General features: G+C 40.8%; 1 protein-coding gene across 1 annotated transcript in view; it reads right to left on the bottom strand.

Annotated features, from left to right (window-relative positions):
• The window catches only part of eipr1 (EARP complex and GARP complex interacting protein 1), an 84,609-nt gene that overhangs the window by 2,131 nt on the left and 58,027 nt on the right, over positions 1 to 24,451 (bottom strand). Inside the window, exons 7-8 of the mRNA XM_033641933.2 lie at positions 9,542 to 9,709; positions 4,119 to 4,286 (exon numbers count right to left, since the gene is read on the bottom strand). Of these exons, the coding sequence (XP_033497824.1) occupies positions 4,119 to 4,286; positions 9,542 to 9,709 (336 nt within the window). The remainder of the gene's footprint in view (positions 1 to 4,118; positions 4,287 to 9,541; positions 9,710 to 24,451) is intronic.

Raw genomic sequence — 24,451 nt, 5'->3', positions numbered from 1 at the left:
CAACCGCCTCGGTGCTGAGACAGTTTTCCCACTGCTACAACAATGTGACAATAAATAAAATTTTGAAATTATGATCTAGCATTATTGCCATCCCAAATTTCTCCCAAACCCACTGCTGTAAGTAGTCCTGGGGGAAAACAGTGACATACATATTTGGATTTATTTTACACATTAACTGTTTCACACAGACAGTAGCTGCTCCCCCCGGGCTGCAGCCTAAAATAAAAACACTCTTAAGTGCTCTGCTCGTATAGATTCATTGGGGAAGAAAAGAACAAGAGCGTATATGTGAGAGCACTTGACTGATGCTACAGGATGCTGGACCTTGCATCGGTTTGTCTAAAGGATTGTAAGGTTTCAGCGATAATGTCACTGGACAGTTGACCTGCTAAGAGAAAGTACTGTGCGCTACAATTAGAGGTGACATTCTGTAGCAACCTTAGAGTGAAAATAATGACTTAGTTGTTTATTAGGTACAGCTTAAACTAATTCAGTCTAATTCAAGTCCTGCAACAAATTGTACCTTGATGAAGGTTATAATGCTCAGTTTTTGTTCAACTGTTTTAGAGAGGTGCTGTATTGCAATTTACTGAGACCTGTTATTAATATTTTGGCCAGCCTGCTTACGATGAGTCAATGAATATATCCGCACAACACAATATGAATCAACAGGACCACAAACTAAAACCACTTAAAAAGACCATAAAGTAGAATTATAACCCATTCAAAAATGTATAATGGTATGCATTATGCAGGACGGTTGTATTAGACTGTATTAGTTTTAGTTAAGTGTGCCTAATAAACTGGCACCTGAAGGTATCCACATAAGTAGCAATGAAGTTATTTTAATGTGATAAAAAAAATATGCTTTAAAAAGTATGACTGAAGATATGGCAAAGCAATTTTGCAGTGTAATCTGACACAGTAAAGTCAGACATGTCTTCAGATATCATGAATGAAATACTTCACCCCCCATATGACCATCTGTTTATCACTTACTCACCATGTTATGTTGAATGCATGAAGAAAACTTTGTTTTTCTCGCACGTCTCCACGGTGAACAAAGAATTCAATAACAGAGAGAATTCTTGATGAATTGAAGTCATAGGGGGCCACGTTTAACAACACTACAACTATATCAAAACATCTGTTCACAAACTTTCACACAACTTGTGCAGCATAATCCAAGTCTCATATATCCAATCATATCCTCGGTACTTCCCAAACACATGCACTTTTGCCAAAACCTTGCAACTGAATACATGCATTCCACTATTCGTCTGTGCCTGAGACTGTTTATGCCAAAGTTTTTTGAATAGTTATGAGTAAAGTTTGTAAAAGGATGTTTTGATATAGTTTTGGTTTTGCTAAATGCAGGCCCCCAAAGACTTTCATTAATGAAGAATTTTCTCTGTTTTTGAATTCTTGGTTCACTGTGGAGCAGGCTTGGGTGGTATCACGGTATTACGGTATACCAGGGTGTTTAGAAATCCCGTTGGTTTCATTTTTAATACCGTAAAACATACACATACATGTATACATCTTTCTGGTAACCTCATGCTGACGAGGCTGTGCTGAGGATAGTTTATAGTGCTGACACTGAGCTGACAAACATGGCAACTTGCTGTGAGTGGTGGGGATAATGTTAGAGGACTGTAAAAAAAAACCTGCCTGCAACAGCAGAGAGAGTGCGCACGGGAATACTGTCACACATTATCGTCATAATACCGTAAACCCTGGTTAAATTTCAGAAAAGCGGGTATGAAAAAATAGATACTGCCCAAGGCTACCACAGAGGCATAGAGAAAAACAAAATTTCCTTCCCGATTCAACATAACACGGGGTAAGTGACTGATACAGAGATGATCATTTGGGGGGTGAAGTATTCTTTTAAACCAGTTTCTTAGAAGCTAGTCTAAAACACGTATTATCATGTGGACTCCACTGTCACCAGAACTTAACCCAGTTTAACACCCATAGCAGATTTTTGAGCAAGTTTGCTGCAACCATCATCAGAACACCAAATGAGGGACTATCTTTTGGAAGAATACTTACTACAACATTATACTCTGTTTTTTTCTTTTTGTTTTTCACCCATCTCTACATTATAACCACCTTGGTGATGATGGTAAATTTGTTATACTGACAAACAGACCAAACTGAGAAAAACAGGCTCCTTTTAAAAACACAAAAATCTAGCCTCAACTGCATGGTAATCTCGAAAATAATCATCATCTCCAAATGTCATTATCTGTTGAATTTTAAAAGCATCCACATAAAGTAGGAAAATAGCCCAACCACTGGAGGAGTTCTGTATGTAGTGTCCAGGTACTGTGGAGTGGACACGTACAGTACATACAAGAGGGGTCAATAAGTATAGTGGAAGGGTTAAAACCAAAGCTGAGTGCTGGTGATTAGGAAGAAGAGTTGATAATTGTGGATGAGAGTCAGTCATTGAGTGTAAGAGCTGGTAGTCATGGATAAGAGGGGGAACTGGACCATAATGGATGGAGGACAGTGGCAGATTTGAAAAGCACTGAATGGTAACCATTACAGATGATATCCCTGCAATTTTTAAATCAAGCCTAAATGCTATAGAGGAAAACACCAGAAGTGTTTTGACAGTAACATATTTTTAATGTTTTACCTCTCCACTTTTATCGTTCTGAGTGTCACGGTATGTGAAAGTGAGGGCTCAGGCAGTCAGCTTTAATCTTCGGAGGACTAATATCAGATGAGCAGTTCAAAATACATGGCATGTTTTTGTGTATGCTTTAGTATCTCAGACGCGTGTCTTATTAGACTCCTTATAGCAGTGCGGAAACGTGCAAGAGAGGTATAATTAAAGAAAAACCAGATAAGATGTGTTGATTTCACATCTGCATTAACTGAAGAAGGGGTGACACTGGTCACTTTTAAGATGATTAAGGCCATTTATAGATCACACAGTCAATGGAGATGTTCAGAGCAAGAAAAAGTAGCATCTGGAAAATGAATGGGAGTTGTGCAGTCAGAAGAATGAAATCACAGCCCTGTCAATGTATAAAAATAGGTGGTTTATACATAGTTATAAACATCAATAATTGGCACTGGAGCTGATAATGCACTGCTCAATTTCACTTTATTTTCCTTTTGTGTATTCAGTATTGGTGAATACGAGAAAACTCTCCTGAAGCAAAGCACCAAAACCCAAGACACTTACCTGTGACCTCCTCAAGGTTCATTCTGATAACAGTCAAGTGAGATACTGTGGACAGGTAAAACCTCAAAATACATATTATTTATCTGTGTTTACAGTCTTCTAGCCAGGAAAACCATCACTGATACAAAATAAAAATAAAATCTGAGCTGTAATAAACCGTTGTTTTTATTTAAAGCTACCGTTTTACCACCTTCAATGGAAAGTTTACACCCAAATCAAAAAGACATATTTTTCCTCTTACCTTTAGTGCTATTTATTAATCTAGATTGTTTCGGTGGGAGCCGCAGAGTGTTACAAATATCAACTTGAAGATGTCTGTCTTCTCTCGAATATAAATGTAGCCTATCGCTGCACTGACGGAAGCATTTTAGTTTGGTACTGCTAGCACCACTGAGCTAGCCAATGTTACAGCTCAGCCGAGAAGGACGCCATTAACTTTTACATCTTGTGCTGTCATTTGCATGAGTAGATGCACGCTTCCCTCTGTGTGGTGACAGGTTGGCGGGTGTAGGTCAGTAGAAAGGAAATAGTTCCCACATGAAACTGCTCATGACAAGGTGTGTGGATTATCTTGAGTAACTGGGTCATGATTTCTGGAAAGAGACGTTGTCGAGTTTTTCAAGTATATATTTTTTGGCACTTGAGCACCACCAGCCGAGTGCCATCTAGTTCTATTATATTCAAGAGAAGGCAGACATCTCTGCAGCCGATATCTCCAGCACTCGGCAACTCACACCAAAACAATCTAGACTGATTTAAAATACCACAGGTAGGAGGGAAAATTTGTGTTCTTAAGGTTAGGGGTGATCTATCCATTTAAATCAGGCTATCCTTCAAAAAAAAAAAGAAGCAGTAATTACCAACATTTAGATTTATGGAAGCATTCCCATTTCTAACTGGCCTCAGTTGCTCTTACTTGTCCTCCTGGTGGTTGTCCTCCCCCTCACTGAGCTCCTCATCGTCCACCAAGTGTCCGAATGGCTCTGAGGAGATGGACACCATATTGGAGAGGATGAGGCGGCTGTCACTGCTGGCTGTCAACACCAGCTGGTCGTGGCTGTGGTTGTAGCGGACGCTCCACACCCTGGGAAAATGATGACACGTTACCAGACATGCATTCAACATTTATAACAAAGCATTTCATGCATGGATGCATTAAAGAATCTGCAGCCATGTATGCATCTTCCATTGTCCCAAACAAAGCTCCATGTGTAAAAGCACTCAAACATATATGTTGACTCTGTTAGTACGGGAAGACCACACATGCTGAAAACACACAAACACAGTCGTGCAGAGAAACTGTCTGTCTCTATCTCTCTTTCACACACTTGTGCCCACACAAATCATGCAGAAAATGCAGCGTTCTCACAGTGGGATTCACAGCGAATTATGCCTTTCTGGGTGTATACTCGCATGCCAATAATGAGGATTTGGTACCTTTCAGTCTATATTTGGGCTTAGTTCACGAGTTGATGATCATTATCATAAACTCCCTGATCCTGGTTTTATTTGTTGCTCACTTCCACTTTTTCAATTCAATTTTTCCTCACCTTCCCTCCCTTCCTCTCAACATTTTTGTCCCTCTCTTTCTATTGCTCTGATTGTCAACACTGTCTCCCTCTCTTGCTCTTTTTCATCCTCATCCTCTCTCTCCCCTTTTCTCTTTGTGTTTTTCTATGTCTCTTTGTCGCTGCGAGCCCGGGGCACAGCTCAGAGTGCGGTCCCAGTTCCCTCACAGGGAGGGATTCAGGGATAACGGAGGCTGTTGACAGGAAATCAGCCTCGGCCACGCCGTTCCCTGCGCTCCCCTAATCCGCTTCCCTGCTAAAAAATAGTCCCTAATACCCCCAGCAGCCCTGAGGCCATATCCTGGCTGCGCTCCGAAAAAAATGAGTACGCACAACAAACACACACACACACACACACACACACACACACACACAGGAAATCATACAGTCACACACCCACACATATATGCTTCACACTAAAGATAAGTGTACACACAGGACAAATACACACAGACATATGCATATGCATTATAGAAATGCTTGAACACACATAAATGCATGTAGCCACACATAGAGATAAAAAGAGAGCCCTTGCAAAAACACTGATTAGATGGTGGCACACACACACACACACACTTATCTGCTATCTGAAGAGATCCCATCTGCAGCTATCTACAGTTATGGATATGTTTGCCAAGTCTATCTTTCTTTTGGAGATAACGCCCGCTCCTGTGTGTGTGTGCACGTACATACACAAAGGCATTCGTGTGTGCATATGCTATGCTTGTGTGTGTGTGTGTGTGTCTGCCTTTATCAGGTAAGGATTGGTGTGCTGCAGCAGTAGCCCAGTTTGGCTCGCAGACACACTGATCATCTATTCAGCTCACACAGGAGGGAGAAAGCGTCTCCCATGCACATGTGCGCACACACACACACACACACACACACACACACACACACACACACACACACACACACACACACACTTCTGCAGTACACTATGTTCAGCTCTTAGCAGTGCCTGAAGCCTCACAGAAGACAAGCTAGAGCAGGACTGGGCTGCGTTCGACCCACAGCGATTCAATCCTCACTGACAAAACGAGTAGCTGCCTATTTAATTAGTAATTAGTGTGTTACTACCTTTTATTGCACCAGCAGTGGTTAGGGCATTTCATTAGTTAGGAGATAAAGCCATTAATAAAACCAGAAACCCATCAACAGTGGAACGATGGAGTTATCATCATGTTTATCATTATTGTTAGTGAGTTTTACTGAATGTGCCTGAACTACACTCTAATGCTGTGAAAAAGGCTTTTCCCCATTACACAAATACAGTATAATTATGTTAGACACTGGAAATACAAATTCAAGTTGTAAAATTTAATGAAATGATAAATCACTTTTTCCACCTATTTTGGACACATTTTTTAAATGTCCCCAACTCCAGTTCAGTTAGCTGTGGGGAAACAGTGGAATTTTAACCATTATCAGGCACTTTAAAAAAGGGGAGTGTCTCTTTAAATAAAAAAAACTTTCAGAAAATTTCCCCATTACATTTACAAGAAAATCCCTAAAACTTAACGCCTCCACTCCTATCATCAAATGAGACTTTTACTAACACACTTCCCACTTGGCACATCCAATTTGCAATTTCATCTCTTACCCCCCTGGTATGTAGCCATGCACATAGTTCACATTTTTTTGCCCAGGTTTTGAAATATCCATCTCTGAGATGTCTGTCTCCAGCTCAACATAATGGAGCTAAATGGAATTTTGTTTAAACTGGCAGTTATCTCCGACTATGAGTATATCAGGGGGCGGCTATGGCTCAGGAAGTAGAGTGGTTGTCTACCTATCCAAAGGTCAGAGGTCTGATCCCTGACCTTTGCAGTGTGATCAACTGTGTGTATCAGAATCAGAATCAGAATCAGATGAATGTTCATCAGATATGTTTATCAAATAAACATTCACAAGGGTGTGAATGTTTATCTGATGAGCTGGTGGCACCTTGTATGACTGTAGTGTGTGCATGCATGTGTGTGAATGGATGAATAGTGCTTCTATTGTGAAGCGTTTTGAGTGGCTGTTAGGACTAGAAAAGAGATATATCAATGCAGTCCATTTACTATCAGCAAAAAATATCATTATGACCGGCTGGTAGTTCCAGTTCTCCTGTGTCGAAATGAGGCATGGGGTTCCCATCATTTTGACCAAATTGAAAGTTGTTGAAAGGTTTGTTGCACAGCAAACAGCAAACTGCACTGTATATGCTGAGCTGAAGAGCCAAAAGTTAAATAGAGCAGTAGAGCAATAAAAATCATCAATTTTTGAGTGCATTTAAAGAGCAGTGCTAAAGAAGATATCATGCACTATGTTTAATTTGCTACAAAAACTTTATGGCAATAGTAAATATTATATTTCTAAGGTTTCCTATGGCATTAAATTTATAGTTAACGTAAGACCCAAGTACATGGACCTTTAGGAGTGGCATGATAAGGGTTATAATAACCCTCAGTGCAGTTACTACAGGCTGTTTCAGGCAGATTTTGTATCTGAAAACAAAATCTGCTTTTTGCTTAAAGGTACACTACGCAGATTTTTCAAAAACAAAAAAACAATTTATAGATTCATATAGAAATAATCCGTCTCAATCATCAGTTATGACCTCTCAACTCTCAGTGTGTGGCAGTATATAGATGTTGCCCTCGGCCTGGATTTTCTTATTTTCTGGGTTCACCATGTTAGGCGTGGAGCCCCATGGCGCTCAGGTGAGGTTGTTGCTTTATAAAAAGGTAGTGACCAGGTGCCAGACTGTAAGCAGCGGGTATCCAAGAGACACAGCACAGAAAAAAAAAACAAATATAGCGGGGTGAAACGCCAAACAAGAGTGAATCTGGGGTCTGCTTTTACTTTCACTTGGCTGGCGAGTGTGTTAACAAACTGGAAATCCTGCATAATATACCTTTAAGCTTGTGTATGGGCAAATCTGTTTAAGTTTAGGTGCAGTGGCCAGAGTCTGCAAATTTTAAAGAAGAGATAATATGTTAATAAGTTTCAAGATTATGAATTTACTGTTTAGGATATCAAGTAAATAAGTAATAAAGTAAGTAATAAATAATAAATATTATTAAGTATATCTTAAGAGTTTACTGCTTTAACTTTGCTCAGAGTTTGATTTGAACCACCAGGTGACAAGTGTCGCTGTCCACTTACTTTATTCTAGGGCTGTGTGGTATACCGGTTCGTACTGAAAAACAGTATTTATTTTCGTTATGATACGAATTTTTCATATACCGCAATACTGGTGTATAGCCCAAACAACGTCCGGAACGTGCACGACGGGAAAGTGTTTCAGCGGGGACCCATTTCACCGCTGCACACCACAGGCGTGCTAGAGCCGGCAGGAGTGAGAGCGTACAGAAAAGTTTAGAGGCGAGAATGGCTGCCGGAGAGAGTCCTGAATGTGAAGCAACTGTACACGTACACATGTACACGTTGCTGAAAAAGAACACGATAACCCAGAAGAACTCATACCAACAAGAGCAGTGTTTCCCCCATGTGCAACTAGCAGGACACCACTGCTGAAATATGACTGCCGCTGCTGATTTTTTTTTTTTTTTTTTCATCTTAGCACTTTAGAAACTACCTGAGCGTGGCTCAGCAGCATTTTCCTGACCGAAGCCGACCAGAGTCTGAGACAGTTATAACTGAGCACGGCACTAAGGGAGAGGAGCCTGTGTTGCATTCAGGCGTTGTCACGTAAATAACAAATGCCAGCACTTCAATAGGCCATAGCACAACACAGCAGCATGTCAAGTGCGCTGAACCCGAGCAGAATACCGTCAAATACCGTGAAACCGATATGATTTAAAGGTGCTGTATGTATGAATGTGGCCAAAACGATTACTGCACTCAAATTCAAAATACTGTCCGCCCCCCCCTCCCCTACAGATTGGAGGTTGCTGGACAGTGGCACGCTGGAGACTGATTTGTTTGCCCACGGGCGGCTGCCGTGGCAGGGCCGCGTCGCCGCGTCCTTGATCTTCGGTTTTCCAGCGGACCGTTCGAGCAAGTCGGGCTTCTCTGCTGCTAACGCTGCTGCCGAGATACAGCTGAGGAGACTGCTAATGCTATGTACTGGGAAACTGCTAATGCTGCTTGCCATGCTGCTGTAGCTCAGTTGTAACTGTAACTGATGCTGAGACTCTACTGACTGCGTGACTGGTAGACGGCGGTGGGTGGCGCAACAGGTCAAAACACAAATTGAAAACATAAACATGATTTGCGGACCGTAAATTTTTTTTAAAAATGGGAATATTCTGGCTGTACTATTGTTGTCGGTGAGATCAGTATGTTATATGAACATTATTCCTTAGTCTCTGTGACATATTAGGAGGATTTTATGACTATTTGCTTTAGATTTCTTACATATAGCTCCTTTAAAACAAAAACGTGAAATGAAAATTTTGTCATACCGCCCAGCCCTACTTTATTCCTCTTTGCACATGATACTTTAGTGGGTGTAATTGAAAAGTCCAACCTGTAGACCCATTTATCCTGCCCTTTCTGGCCTTTAAAAACTCTTACTACACTGCTAGTTCAACAATATCATACTTGGTTAATCCACGTACAAAAAACGTCTGTTTGCCACCCAAACATGGAAAGATAAGAGTAGGTTCTGATTTAGTGTAACACTCAGGGACACTTGAGCAAGATGGATGCTTGCTAACACAGGAAATTGAACTCGAATCCTCTGGTTCAAGGACAGTACCCACTCCACTGCCCACCCCTGCCTGAACCTCCCTGTACACCCCCCCACCAATCCACCCACCAGTGTGAGTGCTCCTCCAGGGTCTTGACAGGCTCCTGGACATTGCGGACGTCCCAGAACTTGACCTTGCAGTCGTCTCCACAGCTGGCCAGGTAGTACTGCCGGTTGGGGTTGAAGTCCAGGTCACGCACCAGCTGGCCATGGGCGTTCTCTATACAGTAGATCTGACTGGAGAGGGATAGAGGAGACAAGAGAGGTGATTAGAAAGAAGGGAGAAGACAGGAGGCATGGAGGGGAAGACAGATGAGAAGAGACGTAGATAGAAAAGAATTAGTATAAAGGGATAAGAACGAGAGGAAGCAGCCTGGGAGAGAAATAATGGAGAGGTATGGAAAAAAAGGAAAAGAAAGAAAGAGAGGGAGAGAGAGAAGAGGATATGACAGAACAACAAAAGGAGATATGGGAGAGAGAGAATGATTCACAGGGTCCACACACGCGAGAACGTTCCCAGGCTAAATCAAAGCCTCCTCTGTGTCTGTGTCTGTCAGTGAAGGCCAGGCTCAATAAAGAAGCCGACACCGGCGGTGGTAAATTATAAAGGCAAGCCTCATAACCGCACAGCCTTGAGTTCCTGCTAGAGTGAAGTTAACAGAATGACATGACAGAGAAAGAGAGACGCTCTGTGCATTGTGTCACTTTCCATCTTTTCGGCCACCTCCACCTCCTTTCATCTCCTACACATTTTCCCTGGCTCACCTTATCTTCTCTCCTTAAATATATACTTTAAAAAACACTACCGCTTCCTCTTTTATTTGCTTCCTTCTCTGACCTTCCAACCATGACTTTTCTCTATGTATTGTCAGAGATTCAAGAGCCAGATTCAGCTATGGCTATCATCATTTCATCATCAACTAATTACTTTTATAACTTCTTACTTAGCAAAGTAAAGTCGAGGTTTCAGACCAAAACAGAGCTGAAAGGAGAATGAATCTGGTTTTGGGACTGAACATATTTTAATTGACAGTGAATGGTATGGATACTTGTTTGCCAATGACTCCAAAAATGACACATATGACTGTTAAAGAATACCAGTGACAGGTGCATGTACTAATGGTCGCAGTTTTAATCATATGGTTAATGTTAGGAAATGAAAGCAGTTAGGCACCAAACGTACTAAAAGGTTTAGGAAAAAAAAATGGTTTGGGTAGCTGTTTAAGATATTCAGAGCACCTTTATGGTTCAGAGGTTGTCGGCACATGGCTCTGAACATGGTGGTGGCTGAGCTGGTGACTAGCAGCTGAGGGCACTAACAGTGCTAACAGAGCTAATGGTGTTAACCAGGGGGAACCAGAAGTTGGCCACTATGCTTCTGCGACAACACCATCTTATAACAACAGCAATTGCCATATGAGCGCAGTGCAGAGTGGTGGTGATTAGCTAGCCAGTGGGATACACACACAGAGACTCACATGCACTAATATTCCATCTCAGCTGGACTGGCTACCATAACAACGTACAGAGAAGCTCGGATTACAACGCGCACAGAGGTAATATAACTTCATTCTCTACTCAAGATGCCATTACTCCACTATATCTTTCTATAGCAAATAGCTATTTGCTGCTATATTAAGTATGTTTGTGTAAGTTAAGTATGTGACATCAGTCAAGGTTGACTTTTGGTTCACATCGGACATTACCAGTGATCTGCAGGGTGAAAGTCCTGTTGTTGTTTGACCCATCCATCCACCCTGAAGTCCTCCATATGCAAACTCTGTCGCTCTTTATATTACATCACCTACCTTCCTCCTTTGCGCCTGTTGTAATTACTACGGCCACTAGAGGTTGGTGCGTATATAAGCATAAATATGAGTTATAATAAGATGCTTGCACAGATGACTCAAAAGCCTGTTTTTTGGAGAGAATGGTCTGGATATTTGAGTTAATCACGTTCAGCAATCGCCCCCTATGACAGGTAGGTGATTTGTGTGAATGTAGAATTTATTCATTCTCAAAACAATAAAAAAAGGGTTATGACAAGCTAGCAATACATAACAATACATTTTTCTCCAACCTGCACAGTGAATGTAAACAATTTATTGTTAAGTATTTGAAACATTGTCCCAAAAACATATTGTGTGCATCAAGAGCACTTTGAAGCCTTTAATCACAATCTTCAACAACCATGTCAGATTTTAAATGCCGCTGAAGTATGAGAAACTTTGCGCTGTGCAGTATGAATGTGAACATGACGGCAACTCAGGCCGACGTTTTATCGTTTAAACGTCTAATCGCGCGCATCCCTAAAGGTTAGAAATCAACAAACTTTCAACCGAACATGATTTCTTGCCCCGATCAGATGTAAAGTATATTTAATAAAAACATCATGGATGACACTTGACATTGTAAATGTGACATTTTGGCCAGAAAACATATGCAGTTTTTTATTTTTTATTTTTTTTTTTCCAAAGCTCAAGTTTATTGTTGTTGGTTAACAGCACGAATCAGTTACTGCTTTGCAGGATATTTAAAATGAACCTAATGTTGTTGAAGTTTTTAGTGTTTTAAATTATAATCTTTTCTTTTATTAGCATTTGATTTTTAAAATTAAACATATTATACAGGAGGTCCTAGACGCAGTTCAAAGTGAAATTCTTTGCATAGTACATTACAGTGTTATTCCATAGGTTTTCCAATGAGATGCAAGCACAGTGATGGCGGCTTGTTTACCTCTGCCTTCAACCTGGATTTGTCTAAGCAGTATGACAAAATATCTTATCAACATAAAACAACATAACATGTCATATGAAAAAACATTTCTGCATAAGCAGCACAACACAATAATGATAGGTATTGTATTAATGGTTCTGTTGCTAATATTAGTAAGCTGTCTTTGTAGCCTCCTGATACTGTTTTCTAAATAAAAGAAGAAAGCAGCAAATCAACTGTGTGTCAGAGAATAGAAACCCATTTGAATAAACTAGTAATTAATTAGATCTAGAGCTCTGCTTCCACCATAAATGTAACATAAGACTGCAGAAAAGCAGTGCTTGTTTTCTTCAACACCATTTCCTCTCCAGGCCAGCCTAGCAAAGCTCAGCTTCGCACGGTTTTTGTTCAGCAGAGTGGAAAGCCTCAGTGTTATGGCCCAGCTGGATGCCAACAGCAGCTAGCCAACTAGCTAGTCACCCCGCTGATCACGTTAGGCAATTAACATGCTAATTAAAAATCTCATTAAAATAAAGGAGGTATAAGAGAATGACCTCAGGCAGACCGCTGGGCTTCAATTAGGTCAAGACAACTCAGGGACTGTGTGTGACTCTGTGTGTGTGTGTGTGTGTGTGTGTGTGTGTGCTTGTACGTGCTGTCACTGCCACTGGACCGTGCCGTTGGTGTTGGCATATGGAGCTTGACAGAGAATGTCAAAAGACAAGTAAGAGCTGCCACTGAGAATACACATTTTTCATGAAGATTGAGCACATACATGTTCTACAGGACTTATTCTACACAAATGAGTGTACATATATTGATATCTGGTTCACACACTGGACATGTTTGTCCACGGTTTAACCTGGACATGGACTAACCCACATAACCATCCTGTGTTTTTACACTGTGTGTTATGTATGCACTGTTTTAGTTTTAACACACCTGAGCTATTTGCATTGTTTTAATATTGCCTGATGCTGTCGAAAATGCTCTAATTTTATTGCCAATGTATTTTCTATTGTAATTTTTTTTTGTACCTTATTCATTATAGAATTGATACGAAAGCTGCAAACTGAATCTCATTGTACTTACACAATGACAACAAAGATATTCTTCTTCACCTACTAGCATGTAATGTATATGCACTTAGATCACGACTTGTGTTCAAAGCTGGAAACAAGCCAGCATGGTGGTGGTGTAGCTCTGACAGCTCAGGAATATTGTCATTTGATAAGTTCTGTAATTTCAATATGGCATTATTGTTTCAAAGTCACGTTTCTTTGTTGATAAATGCCTGACTGATTCCATCAAGGTATAGTTTTCAAAGCATTCAAATATGTGTGAATTTTTCGCTGAGAGGCTCAAGAACTACATCAGACAGGGTTTCCAAATGCAAGTTCATGTTAGCTACATTACGGTCAAGCTGTGCAAGCTGAAAATAAATATATCTACAGCCAGAGTTTTAGTGTTTTTGCTATGGTAGCATTTATTAGATGGGTTTACTAAAACACAAATAAAAATGTAGGTTTTGATAGCTGGTTCTGTCTGTGGTCCAAATCCACATCTATAAACCACTAGCTAACAAAGCTTTATCAAAGCTTCTAGTTCTCCTCACTATAATTTTAAATTAACAAAATTCAAAACATTCAGGTAATGCTAGCAAGCTCATTTTCAGATGCCACTGATAGTCATTTCTGCCAGGTAAAATGATGAACTCCACTGGGGCGTATCATATCAGCTGTAAATAATCGGTTTTAATGATGTAATTATTTCAAGCCGATGTCTGTGTTTAGCAAAAGATGATTTATGGGTTGTGTCATTTATGAGAACCACTCTTAAACATCCCTCTACAGTTGTGAGTTACCAGTGTGCTTCTGTTAGTTTAACAACACAAACATAGTGATGACTCATCTCAGCTGAAACTGCTTCTCATTTAATAGCCCAAAAATGTTACTACAGTATATCAAAATATGTATCAATATTGCAACACAAATCTATACAAACTGTGATAAAGGATTTCATCCATATTTCCCAACTAATATTCAGCTTTACAGTTTACATTCAGTTGCCTTCTACGTATTAAAAGAGCTGTATGCGACACTTAGAGGATATCTGTAATTCAGAGTCTGGGATTGCCTACACATGGCTCTCAACAGCTGCTAGCAGCTAACAATGCTAACAGGTTTAGGACTTTTTAAGACTTTTTTGATGCCACTTGGAATTAAATTTAAGTCCAATTTTACAATAACCAAAAGTGAAGATGAAAATTGAACCAACATCAATTATTTTAAGTTAAGAATAAATTTGCCCAAATGTTTATTTTAACATAAAACATGACTTGGGGAATTGAAGTTTGGAAAACTTTTTGCATAAAATAAATCAACACCTGTATGTGTTAACTTGTATCGTTTCAACTAGGCAGCAATATCTTGGTTAAATAGCCATTTTTTAAAATTAAATTTGCACTTCCCCATGTTTTTGGTTCCACTATCCTGATGTGTCTGAAATTAATTCAAGAGGCTTTTGGTAAATTATGTACCAATTACTTTGAGATTTTACAATGCAATATCAGAGAAAAAGATTAATAAATTCCCATCTCTTGGCATTTTAAAGACTTTTGAATATTTGATATAAGAAATTTTAATTCCATTTATGGCTTTAATTTTTAGATTAATGAAGGCTCCACAGAAACCCTGACTCACAGATGAACGACCACAACAACAAACAGAAAAGTTCAGATTACAATACAAACACAGGTAGTGTGAATTCATTCTCTGCTCAGGACAACATTACTTCACTTTATCTATCTTTACATAGCAAATATTGGTATATACAGTACAGGCCAAAAGTTTGGACACACCTTCTCATTCAATGCGTTTTCTTTATTTTCATGACTATTTACATTGTAGATTCTCACTGAAGGCATCAAAACTATGAATGAACACATGTGGAGTTATGTACTTAACAAAAAAAGGTGAAATAACTGAAAACATGTTTTATATTCTAGTTTCTTCAAAATAGCCACCCTTTGCTCTGATTACTGCTTTGCACACTCTTGGCATTCTCTCCATGAGCTTCAAGAGGTAGTCACCTGAAATGGTTTTCCAACAGTCTTGAAGGAGTTCCCAGAGGTGTTTAGCACTTGTTGGCCCCTTTGCCTTCACTCTGCGGTCCAGCTCACCCCAAACCATCTCGATTGGGTTCAGGTCCGGTGACTGTGGAGGCCAGGTCATCTGCCGCAGCACTCCATCACTCTCCTTCTTGGTCAAATAGCCCTTACACAGCCTGGAGGTGTGTTTGGGGTCATTGTCCTGTTGAAAAATAAATGATCGTCCAACTAAACGCAAACCGGATGGGATGGCATGTCGCTGCAGGATGCTGTGGTAGCCATGCTGGTTCAGTGTGCCTTCAATTTTGAATAAATCCCCAACAGTGTCACCAGCAAAACACCCCCACACCATCACACCTCCTCCTCCATGCTTCACAGTGGGAACCAGGCATGTGGAATCCATCCGTTCACCTTTTCTGCGTCTCACAAAGACACGGCGGTTGGAACCAAAGATCTCAAATTTGGACTCATCAGACCAAAGCACAGATTTCCACTGGTCTAATGTCCATTCCTTGTGTTTCTTGGCCCAAACAAATCTCTTCTGCTTGTTGCCTCTCCTTAGCAGTGGTTTCCAAGCAGCTATTTGACCATGAAGGCCTGATTGGCGCAGTCTCCTCTTAACAGTTGTTCTAGAGATGGGTCTGCTGCTAGAACTCTGTGTGGCATTCATCTGGTCTCTGATCTGAGCTGCTGTTAACTTGCCATTTCTGAGGCTGGTGACTGAGAACTGATGAACTTATCCTCAGAAGCAGAGGTGACTCTTGGTCTTCCTTTCCTGGGTCGGTCCTCATGTGTGCCAGTTTCGTTGTAGCGCTTGATGGTTTTTGCGACTCCACTTGGGGACACATTTAAAGTTTTTGCAATTTTCCGGACTGACTGACCTTCATTTCTTAAAGTAATGATGGCCACTCGTTTTTCTTTAGTTAGCTGATTGGTTCTTGCCATAATATGAATTTTAACAGTTGTCCAATAGGGCTGTCAGCTGTGTATTAACCTGACTTCTGCACAACACAACTGATGGTCCCAACCCCATTGATAAAGCAAGAAATTCCACTAATTAACCCTGATAAGGCACACCTGAAGTGGAAGTGGAAACCATTTCAGGTGACTACCTCTTGAAGCTCATGGAGAGAATGCCAAGAGTGTGCAAAGCAGTAATCAGAGCAAAGGGTGGCTATTTTGAAGAAACTAGAATATAAAACATGTTTTCAGTTATTTCACCTTTCTTTGTTAAGTACATAACTCCACATGTGTTCATTCATAGTTTTGATGCCTTCAGTGAGAATCTACAATGTAAATAGTCATGAAAATAAAGAAAACGCATTGAATGAGAAGGTGTGTCCAAACTTTTGGCCTGTACTGTATATATGCTATATTTATGGTCCTAATGTTGTATAGCTACAGCTCCTTTAACAGATTTATGAAATATGTATTCATTCTTTACATTTATGGAACTTGGTTTAAAGGAACGTAGGTCAAATTGTGACTTTTGGTGAACTTCAGTTTCACTCAAAATAGCAATTTCATGTGTAATCTTGAGCACATGATTTATTTACAGTGCTCCCCCCCCTCTCCTGTGTGTGACTCTGAGGTAAAAGGCGTGACCCCGGGCTGTAGGGTGGCTGGTGTTCAACCCGGCCCGCCGTGGAATGGGACGCGCCCGCCGCGTGAAAAGGAAATGGAGCAGGAAATTGGGTTAGTTTCGCTCTCTCCCTCTCTGGTGTCTCTGAGCAATCCCCTCCACGCACGCACACACACAGACACACATACTCACGCATACACTCCCTTGGCCCAGGCTAATAGTGGAGAGACCTGGGACTTTTTGTATGTGCGCGAGTGTGTGTTTGTGTTTGTAAGAGTGCAGAGGATTAGAGTTGTGGCCGGCCTAAGCCACCAAACACACTCAATCTCAAGTCATCCAGGCAGCTAGGCTGAGAGTGTGTGAGTGTGTGTGATGGGGGGTTGATGAGGGGACAGGGGACCTATTACACACACTGTTAGGCGCACACAGATAAAAACATAAAACTGGGAAAACACACTGCCTAAAATACTGTTATGTGTGTAAATACAGAGGAAGATATAGGTGTGTAAGAGGGAAGCTACAAAGGTAGACAGACAAGCACACATTTGGCCATCACACACACACACACACACACACACACACACACAGAAAATCATTCACACACACCCTCCTGGCTTAGTCTGGGTGATAAATCTCTCTGCTGAGGGGATCGACTGGAACACAGACGCTCACAGTCACACACACACACACACACACACACACACACACACACACACCTCTGTTTCTATGACAACTGCTGTGGGGCGGGAGGGGGAGAAAAGAAAAATCGAAAGAGGAGAGCAATCATTTCATCGCTGATCAAAATTAAAGCCTGGCTTTGAGATGGAGCTGGCAAAGAAAGAAAGATGGGAGAAAGAGAGGCAGGTAGAGGGAGGGAGAGGAGGAGACAGGGGGGAAGAGAGGGGGAGAGTCTGCCCATGCATAAAAGTAAGGGATCATTACATCAAGCAGCCTAAATGATAGGGGGGATCTTGATGGTTAGCATGAAGTGCATACAAAAGTCGACAAGAGAAAAACTAATTTCTCAAATGACTAAGTGCAAATGTCCAAAAAATAATTTTACACCTCCTACACTTCATTCAGCTATAATTAAAGATATCTAAATTCAGTGCTTGTCAATAATACTGCATAAAATGTCATTATATCTCAATGCCGTACATCATCATCTAATAATTATTTTGAATTGACCATTCGCTAAACCAAGCAGCTATTGTCCAATCATAGCTTAGCAACTGAAAATATACACGGCAGGTCTGACAGACATGACGTTTCTCCATACATTACAGTGGTGTGTATGGGGCTATTAATGTAAGAGTTTTAAGAGTAGTCTTTTTTTTGCCTTTCCAAGACCTTAAAGAGAGCAAAAGTGTAAATAACGGATTAAACAGAAAGTTTATCTGCTCAAGTTTGAGCTGCAGAAAACTTCAGAGGCCAAGAATTAATTTACTGCATTAGCTTATGGGGTTACAATTTTAAAAAAGCCCCATTCACAACTAGCACATCCACTGTATAGGAGTCAGTCTTGAATGCTACTATCAGAGCTTAAGCTAACGTTAGCGAGTCTGTCCTGCTCTTCACTGGATTTGTCAGACTGTCCTCCAAAATAAGACCAGATAGAGCCATGGATGTATAAAGAGACCTGGACTCAGCATTGGCGGCAGGGCTTGAATCGTTCATAAGAGATGCTCAGTGGTGTATGAAGCCAAAATGGTTCAACTTCCACATATAAAATTACCCGTATGATCGGGCACTGCTTGCACTGTGCAGCTCATAGAGCAGGGGTGCACCAAAGACTTCCACCAGCCAGCTCCTTCCAGTGTGGTGCTTTGTTAACTTGAATGGAAATAAAATAATTAAATCCTGTGTCTCTTCTAGACTTTCCAAATGTTATCGGAACAAATAGATTATACCCTGAAAATGTATCCACTGATTTACAGAGGTCTCTTTCACTACGTTAGTCAATGGGAAATGGTCTTTTTGGGCTGCAGGGCATAACATGACGAACCAGGAAGTTGTAAATCCACTGTTTGGCCACTACGAAAATTGGCTTCAAAGTTTGGCACAATTCCTGGGTGCCTGGATAGAGTCTTTTTACAAGCAAAAATTATGACCTGTATTTGTTTTTTGTTCAATGGCAACTTCTAGTGGCCATGATAATTATTACAGGAGCAAAGAAGGAAGTCAGGCGATGTAGTACAAAGAGTGAGAAAGTCTGCTTAGAGTGGGAGAGAGAGGAGGTAGATTGGTCGTGCCCTATGTAAAACCAAAAGTCAATCTAGAGTTATAGTTAGTGACATATTTCAGAAGTGTCTTCACGTTTATTTATTTTTTTGGGCTTGGTTATAATCTATAGGACAGTATTAAGTGTTGGGGGGCGGGGGTGCGTGTAACATGCAGCAAGGGGCCGCAGGCTTGAGTCCATCCCACGGCCGCTGTGGCAATGAAATCAACCCACTGAGCTACTGGGCGCCCCAGCAAAGGTATTCATTTTAAGCCAAACCATGATTCTCTTTCTAAACCTAATCAAAGAGTTTTGTTACCTAAAAGTTTTTGTGTAACTTCGCTCATTATATAAAGTTACCCATGTGTTTAAAACTGTGACCATTACCAGTCATACAAGCTAATCTATAGTCCACTGGTAGGAGAGGTAGTTTAGTAAACACTCCAATGGGTCCTGCTCAGAGCTATGAACATACAACTTATGTGGTCGTATGGGTTGGAAGACTTTATGGAATTTCAGGAAATTTATATTCTAGCAACCCTAGCTAACTTTACATGTTAGTATTCATCCTAAAAGCCTTTTTTACTGTAAGGTTAATTTGTTTTAGCCTTAGTGTTTTAGCACAATATTAAGTATAGCAGACCGATGAAATAAGAAGCCTGCTTTTGTCTACCTCAAGAATCTTGAGTGGTAAATCTGCTGCAATTTTCGTTGTAAACTGCATGTGAGCTGTGCAAGAATGGAAAGCTTGACAGGCGTAGAAACTGTAGCTAAGAGAGGTTGTGGGCTGATAATACAAATCTAAAAGGTATTTTTATTCTTAAATTTCAAGGTTTGCATAAGGTCATGAATACACCATTATGAGAGTTACAGTATGATGTCTGGTTCATGTCTACTGAGGAGGGGAGGACTTGGAGCGCATGAAAAGGTTACAGATGATCGATTTGACAGTAGCTGGGTTCAAGAGGTCACCCTCAAATCGACAGCGGCATATGGAATACCACTATTTCAAATGCAGCTGACGTCCTTTTGCATAATGGCATGTATTAGAGTCCGATATATGATACTCCTAATAGGCAACGCTTTTTTGCATAATGGTGCTATATTTGAATATGTGAATAAAATATGATGGAAAAGTCTTTTGAATAATGGTTTACCTTGGGTACCCTATCATTATGGCACGCCGAAGCACTGCCAAATCTGTTGAACAGGTGGAATGAAAAAGCTGATTTTGGTCGGGAGGCGTGCAGTGTGAACCACACTGTCTGGATGACGAGTCTTGATGCTGTCTGGTACTTGTCTTTGTACCAACAGACAGCTGGCTTTTAACCTGCACTGTGAAGGAGCAAATAGCACCACTATCAATCATTTCACCTCCTTTTACGCTCTCTCCCTCTCTCTCTCTCTCTCTCTCTCTCTCTTTCCTTCCATATCTGCTCATTGTGCTCCAGCTCTCCTTTTCTTGCTCACTCTCTGTCAGCCTCTCTCTTGCTCACACTCACACATGCACACATACACACCACAGGGGAGGTGTAGAGAGTCCATGCTTCACTGCAGCACTGCACTGCTTTTCAGTATGCACCCTGCAGTGCATGGTATGGCCGCAAGCCTGACAGCTATTACACAGCTCTGTGTGTGTGTGTGTGTGTGTGTGTGTGTGTGTGTGTGTACGTGTGTGTGTGTACGTGTGTTTGTGTGTGTTGCCCCTTACTGTGGACTGTCGATCCAAGAGGGAATTCAGGGGAGATGCAATGGAAGAACATCTCCAGTGACAGGCATGTCTCTCTCTCTCTCTCTCTCTCTCTCTCTCTCTCTCTCTGTCTCTCTCTCTCTCTCTCACACACACACACACACACACACACACACACACACACACACACACACACACACACACAGCTTTATGCCCAGTGGCTAGTACTACATGCCTGTTAGCTAGCCTAATATTATTCAAAGGCTCAAAGCACCCCAGCGTGCCAGGAATGACACGCAGTTGGTTCCACACACACTAACACAACACTGTTTTTTCATAATTTCCTACAAAGACATTTTGAAGTTACTGACAGGATTGTTACTATAGTACACATATACATTATGCTGATGTATCCATGCTTGCATGTATAGTCTAAACTATGATTGACATTTTGTGTCTTCCAGGCTATGATCGTTGTATCGGACCGGCATGGTTCTTTAGCAATCACTGATTTCAAGCCCTTTCTTGTAATTAGCCAAAAAACACTGCTGGTGGCAATTTTTAAAGTCAACTGTTATAGAGCTGTTGATTAAAACGTCATTTTCTGCCACCAGGGGTTTCTCAGTCAAAACAAAAGCAAAAGATGGAGCAATGCCGTCATTGCAGTCGGCTTCTCAAGGTTAGGATTCCTCAGCTGCGGGGGTTCTCACCTGTACCAAGCCCTGGCAGCACATCACCCCCACCCTCATCCAACCTCACTGGCTTCCAGTCAAATCCCGCATCCAGTACAAACTCCTTCTCCCACCTACAAATCCTGCCACGGTTTTGCCCCCCAGTATCTGTGTGATCTCCCTCACCCCTATGCCTTGTGCCGGAACCTATGGTCGTCAGACATGGGTCTGCTCTCCACCCCCCACATCAGCCTGCGAACTTTTGATGACAGAGCCTTCAGTTTGGCAGCCCCCATCCTCTGGAACTCTCTCCCAGCAGAGATCTGCATAGTCCCATCTCTGGACATTTACAAAAAACTGCTGAAAACCCACTTGCTCACCAAGTCTTATGGCCTCTAGCTTACTCATCTCCAACAATCAATGCTTATTATTTTATTTCCATTCTTGTTCTAATTCTTCTCTGACTCTTGAAAGTGGCCTTGGGTACATTGAAAGGTGCTATTTAAATCCAAATTATTATTATTATTGTTGTTATTTTTTTATTCAGTGTTCATTGTTCAGGAGGTTTTCACCAGGAGCAAAATTCTCCACAGAGGTCTCTTCCTCTCCAAAACAAATTAACCAGGTGACTGAAGCCAGTAAAAAACCTGAATAAAGCAGTTTCACATTACAAATCAGTCTTTCTTTGACGTTGTCTGGCTTGTCATGGAGGGGCTGTTGGCCCAGCTCCTGCTAACATGTGCTCACCATCTTTCTCTCCAATTTAAAATCCAGACGTTAAGGTTTTTAACAGAAGCCAAATTATCTGCAGAGGTCTCCTCCTCTCGAAAACAAAATGGATGTGGTGATTTTAACAGGTAAAAATACTGAAAAAAAAGCTGTTTCACATGAAATCAATGTTTCTCCAATGCTGTTCGACAAGGCAGGGGTCAGAGCTGAGCTGCTGCTGATGTTTGCACAGCTTGTTTCTTTGATAATTTATGATCCAGATGTCTGATGACTGAAATCTTTCATCCGGTTAAAACACGTAGTTAAAACAGACCAAGATCTAAAATGTGTATAGTAAAAATGTGGCTTAAAACTAGATAAAACTCTAAATAATGACAGATTCTGGCAGACACACAACTCTGATGCTTGCACAATGCATAACGCCACTGACAGGCAACAGAGACCAAATGACATGGATCGTGACCATGATTATAATTACATATTTCTCTGGGTTTGAACATTGTTGGAAACCTTAGGGATTATGGAACATTGGTCTAGTAGCTTTCAGACATTCTAATGCAGGAAAGTTATATATATTGTACCACAAAATATCCATTTGTGATGGTGTTGTGCTGGACTGGAATAATTTGAGAGGTGTTTCTAATACTCTGCCCCCCTCATGTATAATATCATGCAGTCCATTACAACACCGCCTTTAACCACAGTATGAGCTCAGTAATAAACATATAATTGTATGTATGAATGTATGAAATCAAGTAAGTGTGTTTTATTAAACAGTAAATCATCTTTTTATTTGTATTGTGTCTTAATGCATTTGATTATGTTACAAACCTCAATCATTTCTCCCAATTGGAAACTCTGAGGTTTCATCACTTTATTTTCATCAGTCTGTTGTGTATTTAATCAGTACTGTGTAATACTTTCATATTTGTTACAGCCAACACATGCCTTATAGAAATGTCAACTTTTTACAGGTGTTTTTCATCAAGGAAACTCTTCAAAATGCTGCCACGCACCCTCTGACGACCTATGGCATAAGTGAAATATGACCTTTAAAACATGCATTAAGGAAAAAGACCTTGCCTTACAATCACAACAGCAGCCCTGTACAACAGGGATTAGCTTCTGAATAATGTAAAAGCAAAGGTACAATGAAAAAGACAGGCTGAGAAAAAGTGAAAATGTGTCAGGATTTTCCATTAAACGCTTCTGTCCCCAATATCGGAGCAGAGTATTCCATAATTTACATAATGCTGCATTTTACATCAGTACAAACTAGAACAGGATCCATATATGTTTTATAAGCAGTGTTATCTTTGTATTTTTTTTTAAACACTGTGTGTCTGAGAGACGGGGTGCTGTAGATACCGCGCTCTTCTCCAGGGTGTTAGATGACTAACTAGAGGTGGCTGCTATGGCTGGGCTGTTCTCCCTGTCCTTATTTCAGAATAGGGCAGCAGTGATTGGGTTGGCAGAGTGGGTGACGAGCATGGATGTATTATTAGAACTGGATACCAGATCCAAAGATGGTGTCTGTTTGGTCCAATGAGAATTACTTGCATGGTACACACACCAAAAAATGTTTAGCTTCCACTGAATAATACCATGAGGAAAAGTGTTAGGGGGTAGGTACAAAAAGTTGCCCACAGTGTCATATTCGTGAATCCAGTGATTACTTGTCTAATTACTTGTCTTGTTCCTGAAACACATCATGAACGCACACAGTGCCATACTCAATAGACAGCGGTGATCAGAGGTTGCGTTAATCGAACATCTTCTGTTTTAAGTATGATGGAAAATCTAAAAGCCATTTGTCATTTTGTGAGATTAGAACACTGAGGGTGATCTATTGCAACTCAATTCACACTCCTGTCCAGTTGGTGCCATGCGCATACTAATTAGCTATTGTCTTGTCTTTGATCTCAAGTGCATAACCACATTGTCAAACTGGTTTAAACCATCGCATTGGTAAGCCATATTGCTATATGCCATTGGAAAATGTCATGGCAGCTGAGTGTTTATATTGACGTGTCAATGGAATGATGTAAACTCATGCACTAAGTAACACGCAAGAAAACATTCCACCATAGAAGTTGCCGGTAGCTGCCAGTGGTGGTCTTTGAGCAGCACAATCACTTAAATAATTTTTTCTTGGGCTGAGGCTGCTAATTGTTAACTAGTTAAGATGAAAAGGCAGCAAAATATCCTTTCATTTTATAGTAATAGCTAATGTACGTAAACTAGCCACTGTAGGAACTAGGG

This window comes from Epinephelus lanceolatus, chromosome 15 (genome assembly GCF_041903045.1).
Source record: "Epinephelus lanceolatus isolate andai-2023 chromosome 15, ASM4190304v1, whole genome shotgun sequence".
Taxonomy (NCBI): domain Eukaryota; kingdom Metazoa; phylum Chordata; class Actinopteri; order Perciformes; family Serranidae; genus Epinephelus; species Epinephelus lanceolatus.
This window is presented reverse-complemented; position numbering and strand designations above follow the sequence as displayed.